Genomic DNA, 13,476 nt, shown 5'->3' on the forward strand with positions numbered 1-13,476 from the left:
GAGTCAATAAGGCTAAGTCTTAAAATAAAGCAATGAATGTGGCATGATGCAGACTTAAAAAGTTAAGTGCTGTAGAGAGCCTCTATACGGAAACATCATTGTTCATCACAGCCATGCTAGTGAATGCCCAACACAACCATTTCCCCTTTCCTTCTTTAATTTTTATTCTAGCTGTAAAAGCTCTGCGATGCTCAATGCTGATCCATCCTTTAAGAATACGGAATTACGCCCACTTCCTTTTGAGCAACAATTACAATAAACTTCCTCTAGCGCAGGAGTATCTTTGCCTCCAGTTTCTGTTAGGAAAGGGAGCTGGTGGTGTTACAGTGAAAGAAGGTAGCTCAGCCGGCTTGGACACAGTCAGCTAACGATAATTAACCGTCAAAGCTGAACAAATCCCCTACCTTATTTGTTTGGATTCTGTGATTTATCACAACTCCCTGTGTCATTGCAGTAAGAAGCCTACATTCATGCACTGCTTGGTCCAGACAAATAGCTTTAGAGCCAATATTTTAAATGTTTTCTCATATACTACTTTGTTAGAAGACAGGTCTCCATCCTCCTCATACAGTTCCACTGCTATTTAATGTGCACGACTTCTGTCTTTAGAAGACTGTAAGTGAAATACCCCACTTAATTATCCAAACAATATTCCAGCTCCCATTCTTTCAACATAAATCTGAGCAATTAGCATTGTCAGACTAAGAATTTGGTGTCTGGAGATAAAATTTCTCCTGGTCCCTAACTAGTAATAATTATAGTTAAACCTGAGCATGGAAAGATTGGAATAATTTAGCGTCTCTTCTTCTTTCTTCTTCAGATCACAGAATGCAAATGAGATCCAGAAATAACTTTTCTATTCCACAGCAGCTGGCAAAGCCAGGTGTTAAGATTGGCTTTTAGCATACGATCACAGCGACTACTAAACAGTATAAATTTTTTGAAGTGACAGCTTGCCAGTTCTATAGCAACTTGGGCTATAGCTCCTGTTTTTATAAACTTCCAACCTTTATAAGTTAAGCCCATTTTTATTGTCAATACACTTCAAATTTAACATAATGCCAACTCTAAATTTTTTCCTTAATTCTTATATTCCCAGAAATTACTAGAAGATGAAAAAAGAGAAGCATTAGCTTCATTTCTAGAGCCGCTTTTTCTTCAGTTTCTCAACTGCTTATGAATTTGCTGCAGCTTTTTGTTTTCTTGAGTATGTTTGCCACTTTGAAAGTATGAGGACATAGAAGAATCAATAAAAGAAAGTCAACACAGGTTTAAAAAAGCTCCTGCCTGCCAAAGCCGCGCTTAGATTGACAGAATCAACAAAAGCACAGATGAAGCAGACTAGGACACCTGCAAACTCTTACTGCTGGCTATGGGCCTTCATTCAGTACAAAAAATAAGCATTTCTGTAACGTGAAGCATCTGAAGTCACTGGAGCTGCAGCTGATTGTCACCACTGTCGTCCTCATCCAACGAAGCTTTTATGCTTAACTTCAAGCACGTGTGCTTGTGATCAAAATTTCCAAAAGCACCTGAAGTCTTGCCCCTGCAAACTCTTCACTTTTGTACCCAGACTAACACGGTAACCTGCAGCCTTACCCGCAGTTTCAGGGCACCAACAGGCCCCACCAGCCCTGCCTGGGACCCCGACCCACCCTCCCTGCGCAGGGACCCAGGGTCTCCATCTCTGTCCTTCGCCTTTAGTTTCTACCTCTCTGGCTACATTGTAAGTGTATCCGTCTCCAGCCCTGGCCCTGGCCCTGGCCCTGTGTCCTGGATTGACATCAGACCCACATTGTACATAACGTCACCTGGATGGATCCCACCCTGCAGTTTGCCTTCTGTCATGTCACAGAATCACAGAATGGCAGGGGCTGGAAGGGACCTCTGGAGACCATCTAGTCCAACCCCCCTGCCAGAGCAGGGTCACCCAGAGCAGGTCGCACAGGAACACGTCCAGGCGGGTTTGGAATGTCTCCAGAGACGGAGACTCCACCACCTCTCTGGGCAGCCTGTGCCAGGGCTCTGCCACCCTCAAAGGAAAGAAGTTTTTCCTCATATTGAGATGGAGTTTCCTGTCTTCCAGTTTGTGCCCGGTACCCCTTGTCCTGGGCAGTGGTCACTGGGCACCACTCGAAAGAGTCTGGCCCCGTCCTCTTGACACCCACCCTTTAGAGATCTATAAGCATTGATGAGATCCCCCCTCAGTCTTCTCTTCTCCAGGCTAAACAGACCCAGGTCTCTCAGCCTTTACTCATAAGAGAGGTGTCTTTGGTCACGTCTTCTTGATGGACTTTGAACCCACGTTATAGCCTTGTCTCTTGTCCTGTCTCTGGCCCTGTCTCCTTTTGCTCCTGACTGGATTCTCTGGAGGGACGCTGGACCTGGTTCATTGCCTTGCCTTGTCTGGGACAGTTGACGGACCCTGTCACCTCGCTCCGCTTGGGTGCTGTGGGACTGAACCCTGCTCGGTGAGGACACTGCCTGTGCTGGGGTCACCCTCGGCTCATGGCTCCCTTTCCCTCAGGGAGCACGCAGACCCCGCAGCTCCCTGACATTCGGAGAGGTGATTCAGTCAGTAAAAGCAACCGTTTTTCTTGAATTCATTGGGCTTTGGATCAACCCATGGATAGTTTTGTTTAAGACAATGAGAATATTTGCCATCTGCAAGATCAGCCCTTCCGTTTCTTCACTGAAATTCCCTCTGAAGTGCAGGAGAACTTTGAATGCTCTGCAGTAAAAATGTGAAAAACCATGCATGCCTAGTGCAGTGTAGCATTTTTTGTTCACGTGTGCTATTTCAACTCCTTTAAAAAAAACTAGAACTGAAACATCTGAACATACCTTTCAAAGTGCAGAGAAGGCAAATGGGATAAGTAAAAAATAAATCCATTTTCAGCCAAAAAAAGAAAGACTGATTTATGAAGTGAACTTTGTACCATTTCTATTTACAAGGCACAAAGTAATCTTACAGAGATCTAGGACATCTGTCCTAGAAAATTCCATTCTCCAAGGAAAATCTCTGCCAGTGCCAAGTGCTGGAACCATTCTTCCAGCAAAAAGACAGGGATGATACAAAAAAAATGGAGGGAAGGAAGTGGACACAGTAGAATAATATGTTACCCTGATTATCTACCCACACAGAGGCTGCACCAATAGCAGTTTATTAAATGTGACAGTTTTCTGGCTCATAAGCCATCTGGAATTGTCTGACCACGGCCACACTATTAAATTCCCTCAGCTTCCAAAACAGGGTGACCACATCAAAACTTCAATTAGGAACAGCTCCTGGCCTGTGTCAACCCCTGAACCGTCCCTGGGAATTGACTGGAAGAATGCTATCGGTCCAGATCAAAACTGTACCAGGATCTCTTTCAATAATAAATCCGTACAGACAAGAAAGTTCAGTGCAGGAGAAAGGTCCACTAAATTACTTTATTTACTTGTATAGCAGTAGCTCCAGTCTCTAAGGAATTCACTTTCTGTATAGGATGAGGGGTAACGGCCTCAAACTGAAAGAGGGTAGATTTAGATTAGATATTAGGAAGAAATTCTTTACTGTGAGGGTGGTGAGGCACTGGAACAGGCTGTGCAGGGAAGCTGTGGATGCCCCATCCCTGGAAGTGTTCAAGGCCAGGCTGGATGGGGCTTTGAGTAACCTGGTCTAGTGGGAGGTGTCCCTGCCCATGGCAGGGGGGTTGGAACTAGATGATCTTTAAGGTCCCTTCCAACTTGAACCATTCTGTGATTCTGTGATCTTTGGGTTGGGGTTGTTCAGCCTGGAGAAGAGAAGACTCCGGGGAGACCTTATAGCAGCCTTCCAGTCCCTGAAGGGGGCCTACAGGAAAGGTGGGGAGGGGCTGTTTGCAAGGGCATGTAGCGACAGGACGAGGGGCAATGGTTATCAACTAGAGCAGGGTGGGTTTAGATTAGACATTAGGAAGACGTTCTTCACAATGAGGGTGGTGAGACACTGTAACAGGTTGCCCAGAGAGGTGGTGGAGGCCCCATCCCTGGAGACATTCAAGGCTTGATGAGGCTCTGAGCAACCTGATCTAGTTGAAGATGTCCCTGCTTACTGCAGGGGGGTTGGACTAGATGACCTTTCAGCGTCCTTTCCAACCCAACACATTCTATGATTCTATGATCTTTCTCTTACAGTGCAGCTGCATGGCTAAAACTGTGGAGCCATAATAATTTTGCTGACTCCTCTCCATTATGTTTTGATACCATGGAAAAATCAAGTCCGCAGAATCCCAGGATATTAATTGACGCCCCACAATGCAGACGGTACATGTTCTGCTTGATCCGTCCAGCTGCAAAGTCAGAGGATTTGGTCAACCAGCCTGCACTCATGTCCTGGCTGGCCATGTGCCTGTCTGATCAGAACCCAGGTAACTACTGGTCTCACTGGGAACCACATCTCAGGCTTGGCCAGAACATACACAGTTTCTGTTCCACCAAGGACAATGTACCAGATGGGACAGCACATCTGGCAGTGGGGAATGCGACATGTACAAAGGTGTGGATCAATGACACTTTAATGATTGGTGACCCCTTTAATGGGTTTGCCAAAGTCAACGGAAGGACACTAACACAAAATCAGAATCAATCCTGCAGAAATTCTGGTTTTGCACAAATATAACTGGATGTATCATTTCCCCACGCATGTGGGCTTCCCATGAAAACTCTGAGGATTAAATAGTTACCTTCTTTAAATTTTGCTTTATGGTTGTACTGTCTCTCTCCACAACCTTCAACATTTCTTGGCTTGCCATATACAAGATGTTGGCTGCAGAAAAAGAAATATGCAACAATGTAAGCACACGGCAAGTCTTTTAGAAAAAACAATACGGGCCCAACCCTGCAAGAAAATAAGGCACATAGAAGAGTCATCACCTTGACAATACCACTGAAAAGAATCCCCCTGACAGAAAGGGTAAAATTTATCTCACCTAACTGAACCATTAAAAAGGCACATAGAGTAAATTAATTACTTCCATAACTAATGGAAAGACATCTTCGGAACATAACTCTATCCGTTTATCTTACAGACTTCTGAATCAGCCCACAGTGATGACTTTCTACTGACCACTGAAGGAACTTTGATGACCAGCTTTCACTACATACTTTTAGAAAGATAAACGTGAGAAATTGCCCATGAGGTGTTTGCGAGAGTCAGCTTTTGAATACAAAGCATACACTAAAAGGCATTGTTAATCTATAGATTATTGTATTATTGGCATTTCAATATGCAAGTCATTCAAATATCCAACATAACGAATAATACAAATAATGGCAAATACAAGTATCATTGAAAATTGCAGTCCTGCGTAATATTGACGGTACTTACCCAGACAGGACTGGACTGGACACAAAATGTCTAAGCCTTACCTTTCTGGAATGTAAAGTATTAAAAATGGCTCAGTGCAATTTATTGTGAGTTGGTCTGCAAGATACTGTCTCAGAGACATAAATGATTGAGTCCAACGTTTGGACACCTAATTAAAAGCAGGCTAATTTTGTGAGGTGTTGAGTTCTGGCAGGTCCCATGTATGTTAGACATCAGTGGGAACGAAGCACTTCTGAAAAGTGGGGCGGTTTGCCTGGATGCCTAAATATTCATAAATGTAAACATTTTGACACAGAAGGATCACACCGTGTCCACCTAGCCTGGCTTCTCTTACAACACAACCTACGGAAGCTTGGCAAGAAATTTCAGCGCACAATCTAAAACGTGGCTTTGCACAAGCACATAACTGTTAGATTATGAGTTTTTGCTGCTAGAATAAACCTCAGGTATTCAACTGCAGAATCTAGAGTTGCTACGTGACCATCAATGTTGCATTATGTCTGCAGGCAGTGAGAGGTCCTCCAAAGGGTGTTCAGATTTACACAGTTGTGACAGGGGCTACCCATTTCTGACAGCAGTGCTGTACTGAAGAAATGTGCATGTATCACTATTCAAAAAACAAGCACTTCTTTTACCCTTTTTTACTGTCCAGTCAGCTTACTGCACTAATAAGATGGCCAAGCGTCTCCTGTCCTCACAATCTGAAGCCTCTACGCTTATTGGATCACAGAGACCTACATGTGGTAATGAAGGGCAATATTCTTTTCTCACCAGTTTGCAAAACCAACGGAAGACCCTGAATGGCTAAATTACCTTAAAACTTTTCAATTTCCAGGTCCTATAATGACTGAAAGTATTCTAAAATACTAAATCCTCTCCTGAAAAACAGAACAAAATGGAAAGACTCTGACAATCTTTTAAATCTGAACCAATTAAGTTCTGTGCACAAATAGTTAATGACAGTGTTGGATTTGATTCTGCTCTGAGACAGGATTAATATATTCTCACAATGTGTAATAGGGGAGGAAATGGCAATCACATAGGTCTTTGGTGGTGACCAAAACATGGAGTTGGCTGAATTCCAGGAGTGCTCTAAGGAAACAGAACGCCACCAGGGAGATGAGTGATGGCTCCAGAGATCAAATGTTAAAAGACAAAGCCAGTGGTCTCGAGTTAAAAAAAAAATAAAATCCTAGAAAGTAGCATCTACTTCTGAGCCAGCCAAAGGAGATGCAATTCAGTTCTATGCCTACAGAGCTCTGTCTTCTTCAATTAAATGTTGAACGCAGCTAGTGCAAGTTCTGACTTTCCTAGACGAGATGAAAGGGTTGCAGATGTGACATCACACAGACAATCCAGCAAATTTGCCCATCCCATCCTATTGGACTGGGCAGAGGGACCTCCATGCAGTTTTGTGTCTAGCAACCCGGTCACCTAATCCTGTGGTGCAGCTGGTGAAAGTCTGGCTATCTACAGCGATGTTAAGATCATGCCCTGACATTGGTCGTCTTTTTCTCAGTTCACCTCCAATCACTGATGCATTATACACTTTTGTTTTCAGAAGGGCACACATCTTAGCTCTCCACCTCCAGTTCAGTCGTACAGCAAGAGTCGGAAGAGTAAGTACCCTCCTGCTCCCCTTCTTCCATCTTACTGGTTTCTCTGTCCTACCTCTTGTTCTTGGTGGGTTCTGCTCGTATTTGTGAGCTGCTGATGGTTTTTTTTTGCAATAAAAAAAAGTGGAATTCATACACTTGGTAAACTTAGACTAGTTGTAAAGATCCTAAAAGTAAAACTGTAAGTCAGCAAATGCAATAATGCCAGTGCTTTAGAAGGAACTGTCTCTGAAGGCTTGTGTGCTGTGCAAGAAAGGGAACCAGGAAGGCAGGATTAAGCTAAACCGGATGAATGGCAAGGTTCAAGAGTCTATTTCAACCAAACAGAAATCCTTCAAATTTTGGAAACATGATCCCAGGGAAGCCAATAAACAGGAACTTAAACTTCAGCAGGTGTTAAGTAAGAGGAAATTGCAAAGTGCAAAAGTAGGTTTCCAAGAACAAACATTAAAAGATTTAAAAACAAACGATAAAATATTCCTTAAGCATATCAGAAACAAGAGGCCTACAACAGAATTTGTACAGGACAAGGGAGTGGCTAAAGAAGATAATTGGGATAACGTTTGATAACGACAGAAGATAACTGGGAGCGAAATGATTTTCCCTTTCTTTTTGCACGCACCTTTCTTGTTCAAAACATTCAGGAGGTTTCTGTTCCCTATAAACTTTTTCTGGCAGTAACAATGATTTCTCTTTGAGTAGTGAGGTATTGAGAAGTAGCAACAGCGGAGAACACAGAATATACAGCAGGTACATTTAAGAGTTTTGAAGAACCCTACATACAGAATTGCTGAGCTGATAACGATCCTGCTGCGTAAGAATCACCCTGTCCAGTGGTTTGGGGAGTAGAAAATACTGTCCAATTGCTACTGATTTTACAAAGGAAAATAGCATTTTACTGATCTATAATTTCTCGAACATTTCAATAAACACAACCACATGACCGAAATTACTGGTCTTCTAAAAGCTCTCTGTTACATTTCACACAATAAACTTTGGTTGAAACTAAACAGCTGTAAAATGAAAGGTCGTAACGTGTTAAGAAATTCTCTGGAACAAAGATTAGGATTAGATTAGATTAGATTAGATTAGATGGTTTTAATCACAGGAAGGAATAAGGTCTAGATTTATCACAATACGTTTGAGGAAGCAGTGATTATTACTATAACCTGTAACTCATCACTGAACACACCTGCTGATTTGACCACTTCTGGGGTGGGTTAAATCACCTCCCAAGATGACTGTCTTTTCAGTGATAAGGCCTTTAGACCTTTAGCAGCCCAGCTTGAATTAAGTGCCTAAACTGAGGTAGGATGAATCCTGGCCTAAGATTATAGCCCAGCTTCATATTAAAGTCATGGGCAACTTATTTCTTAATGGTCTTGTCAATGGATAAGCAGCTTATTGTTAGCATTTGCAAAGGACACAACGCTAGTCAGTTTGTGAGGATCAGGCAGTGAAAAATGTGAGAGAGACCTAAAGAGGAGAGAGAAAAATAGCAACGTGCTAGCAAATGAAATTCAAACTGAAGAAAACGGTAAGTAACATACAGGTGGAAAAACGACACAATATTCTCTTCCCTTGCAAGCTTTTAAATTAATACAAGGAATGGAATCAGAAACCCAGAGACCCCTATGATGGCTGTTATTCACTGTGCACATTTACTCGAAATTCCAGTAAAATCATAACTATGTCACATAAATAATAGGAGGATGATGATAGAGAATTCTGCAATGTCATATAAATCACATAACATGAGCACACCTGAAGAACCGTGTCGTACACTGACAGTCACAGCCTCTGTGGGACACTGCAAAACTGAGAATGGTGGTGAAAACAAAGTACATTTAAGGATGTGTTGTTCCCATTATGTCAGTGATACTTCATCATACACTATTTTTCCCTCTCTTACAGCATAATACACTAAAAATGCAAAACAATAAAAGGAAGTACTTTTTTAATGTCATATGCAATTAACTATGAACCTTACTGCCACAGGAAACTGATAAGCGTATGTATTTGCCGCATTCACATCTAAGCCTGTTGCCCTGAGCTCCTCTAATTGTGAATACAGCTAATGCAATTAATCTTAGGGCAAACATCTACAAAGGCCGGATAACTTAAACGTCCAACAATCTCTCCTTTCAGGTACTGTTCCCTAGGGCTGCTATCGTTCTTGCTTCGTTTCCTCTAGATACGTCCGGCGGCTCATCTCTCTCTTGAATTTTACTGACGCAGCATTTCAGTTTATGCTGGAGAATGTCTCTCTTTTCAACAGTTGAGCTGCAGCTCTTTCAGCCCATGTACCTCTTCGCATGTACCAAAATCACATCTGTCGCTCTACGACACGACATGTCAACCCACATCAGCTTGTGACCCATGATATTCCCAGGATTTTTTCTTGCAGAACTGCTGCTTAAGCAATGACTTACCACCCTTGTACTTAATTGACGTACAGAACAACTTGGCTCTTTACGGAATGACAGCATTCCTCCCTCCCAGCCCCCCAGCCTCTTCTCTTAGCTTGTGAAGGTCGTTTTGATCCTGTCCCTCTCCAGCAAATGTGCAGCGTATTCTAGCGTCGTACTATCTGTAAACTCAGTAAACACACACTGTATTCCATCACACAACTACTGAATAGTAAAGGAATGAAGATAAGACTGTTATAAAACCCTGCTAGCTGCATCTTTCCAGTTTCAAAAATCCTCCTGAATCCTATTTTCCTGACATTCATGTATCTGTCTAATAGTTGTTGCAGGTATGTCATATTTCCCATACTTTTTTTTTATAAGAATATAACAGGAGACACTGTAAAAATCTTTATTAAGGTCAAAATATCCTAAATCTGCTGTTTCCCTGTAATCCACATTACACTGTAAGATGTTTAATGTCTATGTGTAAAGCTGTATTGGAAGAGATAGCACGATAGAGCAGGAAGAGTAACTTTCTCTCTTGCTGCTGTGGAATGTCAAACCGGGGTTCTTCAGAAAAGCTGTTTTTCTCCAAAGCTAAGTCACAAGTTCAGGGAGAAATCTCCCTGCTATTTCCTAATGCTATACTCACTAACCTTGGCATTTTTTGAATATTTAGTTCTTTCCTTTTCAAAAAAGGTTGTTCTGTTTCCTTATTTCAGGAATACCAAGCTGCCTTTTCAAAGGAAGTAACTCAGAAGAATTCACTCACTTTTGTGTGTAATTAAAAAGCCATCTCAAAAGGCTCCCAGGGACTGTCAGTATGAGCATTTCAGCAGCTCTGAAAACCAGGCTGCGAACTGGGCATAACCAGAAGCTGAGACATGCAAAATGAACGGCCTCCAAAATCCTTCTTTAGGCTACGTGGGGAAAGGTCGTCTTGTGAGATCACCTTGTCAGTTCTTGCTACCTGGTGTTACAGTCTCTGAGAAGACTTCCAACAAGTGCTAATGCTTGCTTTCGCTGAAAATCTCTGAAGATTCCCAGAACTATTACCAAGAGCCCTGGACAAATATTTACTGGTTTTCATCGTCACGATTTCAAGCACAAGATAAAATGCAACCTAGACCCCCAGTCCCAAGTGATGAAGCTGTCTCACCGAAATCTGCAGAATGAGTCTCTGCGCAAAAGAAAGCACAGGAGTCTGCAGAATCCTGGCTCAAAACGCAGAAGTGGGGAATTCCCATAATGGGATGTGTGGAAGTTGTATCGGAGTTGTGACCTTGGTGCCTGTGCTGAAGTTAGGGCGAACGTGTAGCTTCAATCTGTTTGGCGTTCACCGCTCTATCTCACTCCTCATTGAAGAGAGAAATATCTGGGGTTTAGTAAAGACAAAATAAGATCGAAATTAGTATTCTGAAAAATCATTACATGTGAAAGATAGGACTGAATGTGGGATGAAAGGTCAGGAGGCCTGGAATTTTTCTGAACTATCATTGAAATCCTCTGAGACCCTGTGCAAGTCACAAAATCTGTATGTCTCAGCTTCCTCATTTTAAAAACAAGCTTCAGGCTGCTATGACAATGAAGTGGGTTTTGTAGACTGCCTTAAAAATACTTGAAGTGAAAAAGCATTGTGTAAACATAATTAGTTCTTGAAAAATATACTTCTTTAACAATAATGAAATTTACAGAGCCAAACTGAACATGTCCCTTTAGAACTGCCCACTGCTACCTCGAACACTGCATTTTACAGAGAGCAAATAACAAAATCTTCAAAGCTATCTGACGAAGAATACATGAAAAACAGAGCTATGGGGTAGACTGTAAGTACCCAAGGTCAAGATGTGTCTCTGTGAGAAAATTTGACTTGTTGAGCTTCAAATCTTTCTCTAAACTGGCTTAGCGAAACCAACGCCAAAGGCTCGGAGGGCAGAATTCTGCGCGCACAGGCACTTCTGCACGTGATCTGCCGCCTCTTTGCTTTTAACAGGAATGCTTATAGTGATAATGTAAATATTTGAAGGATCAGAACTACCGTATAGTTTGAACTAGGTATGTCTTCCTTCAATCCCTAACTGATATTTCGTTCAGCTGAAATAAGCTGATCTTATCATAAAATGAAGGCGTATGCAGTGTTTGCATGAGCTTTACGAAAAGTTGTGCAGTTGACACAGTTTTGTACTGGAAACAAGCCAGTTCTACCTGCTTGCTGAAGGAGGAACTAAACCTGTGATAAATCACAAAAACATCAAGCGTCTGAAGAACCCCACTACAGCACAGCTATGATGAGGTGTGTAAACGAGGTCAACACCAAAATACATCGGTTCCTTTGGTAACTTGGATATTCAGACCCCCAAATGAGATGGGAGTTCTCACGGACACGAATGCGAGCCCTTCAGAACTCCGCTCAGAGACCCGCACAACGACCCGAGCGCACTTTACTTGGCATGGACGGTTTGTATTATCAAGGCTGGAGCTGAATCATAAACCCTGAGGCGCAGAGATTTGACTCAGAAGCCATCTCCATCCACTGAGGATACATAAACTGCACTCCTCTCCAGAAAAGACTTTGGAAGAAATGAACAAAGCTTATTCTTTTCTCATCCTTTGCCTGCACGGCGAAAGCCCAGTGCCTCTGCGCTCTCGATTCCCACCTAAGAAACAGGCTCCTAAAGATTTGGTCTTGAATCAGCCGAGGATTTCTAGGAAAGGAACGTATAGAAGCTCTTTAGCTTTTCCTGCCAACATATTTTTGCTTATTCAATTTGTTTATCTGGTTTAACAGTCTAAAGCCAATTTCAGTGGGGTTTTTTTCTTAATTTTCATGGTCTGATCCCGTTCCTTCAAATCTGTACTTATGCATGTGCTGGACTGATATATTATGAGTCAGCCTGGGTCAGCGGGATAATCCAAAGCACAGAAAGCGAAGCATATAACATGAAACTTTGCAGTACCATGGCCTCTGTAAATATTCCTTCACGTGGGTTTTTCACATAGCAACTGGGAAAAGGAAAGCATCTCTCAAAAAAAAAAAAGGAAGAAGAAAACGTGGTTGCAAACCTACAGAAAGTGGCCAACTTACCTGGCGACGGCTGTAGAACCCTAAAGCATTTTTATTACATTCTACTCCATCTCTAGTTGCTGATACCCCTTGTAATTCATAACCAGGTCACCAGAGTTTAATAATGAAAAAATCTATTGTTAACTATATAATTATCATAATCAATAATGCCTGGATAAGAGCTGAAAAGTGAAATCAAAGTTTTAACAGACAAATACTGTGTTTATCGTGCTTTTAATGCATAAATACCTTCTTAAAATATCCTAACTTTTGATATGCAGATCTTTTGTATACACAGATTACCTCAAAAGTGGAAGCCCTTCATTTATTCCCAGGTCAGGCTTATGAAATTAACTGCCAACTTAGTTTCTCCCCATGATCCTGCCAGTGACCTTTTTCCTGCCCTGGTAGGATCATTCCCTCTCCATGGATTAAAGGTGATTAAGGATCAGTGTCAGTTTAGTCTCATACATTTGCTAAGCAGAGACGACAAACTGTGCCAAAACGTGTTTGATTTATTTGTGGGGGTTTTGTGATAGGGGAACCCCGATTGGGCTCAAATCAAGGATCCAGCAAAGAAAAGAGTGCTTTATATCATTGGTAGCTCTTTAACCCAAAGTGTCACAGCAAGGATTTAATATTCTTCAGCTAAATTATTAGTTTCCACAAACAATAATGACTGAAATCAATCAAGCTTTCCAGTGCTTAGGGTTATTTAGCCACCAATTCAATTAGCCAGTTGTCAGATGAATACCTGTATCTATTGAGCTGAACTTCAAACAAATATAGCCACAATGCACTTAAGCAAATAATGTATGAAATAGAAGATTTTCCATTTTTGAAGAAACACATGTCTAGCCGCAGTATTATTCCTTTCTAAGGATTTTAGAGCTATATCCTAAACCAGTATGTTGTCAGTTGACTCTACAGATATCAACAGATCTATACTGGAACTTGGAAAGCTGTGTTAATTTCAGGGAAGAAACCTGATTCTAACTCAGGACAGATAAACTTCTCTTTATACTCGATTCT

At 41.8% G+C, this 13,476-nt stretch overlaps 1 protein-coding gene across 1 annotated transcript in view; it reads right to left on the reverse strand.

Annotated features, from left to right (window-relative positions):
* LDAH (lipid droplet associated hydrolase) overlaps positions 1 to 13,476 on the reverse strand; it is a 131,458-nt gene that overhangs the window by 14,230 nt on the left and 103,752 nt on the right. The window contains exon 6 of the mRNA XM_063330554.1: positions 4,710 to 4,792. Coding sequence (XP_063186624.1) covers positions 4,710 to 4,792 — 83 coding nt within the window. The remainder of the gene's footprint in view (positions 1 to 4,709; positions 4,793 to 13,476) is intronic.

This window comes from Chroicocephalus ridibundus, chromosome 3 (genome assembly GCF_963924245.1).
Source record: "Chroicocephalus ridibundus chromosome 3, bChrRid1.1, whole genome shotgun sequence".
NCBI lineage: Eukaryota > Metazoa > Chordata > Aves > Charadriiformes > Laridae > Chroicocephalus > Chroicocephalus ridibundus.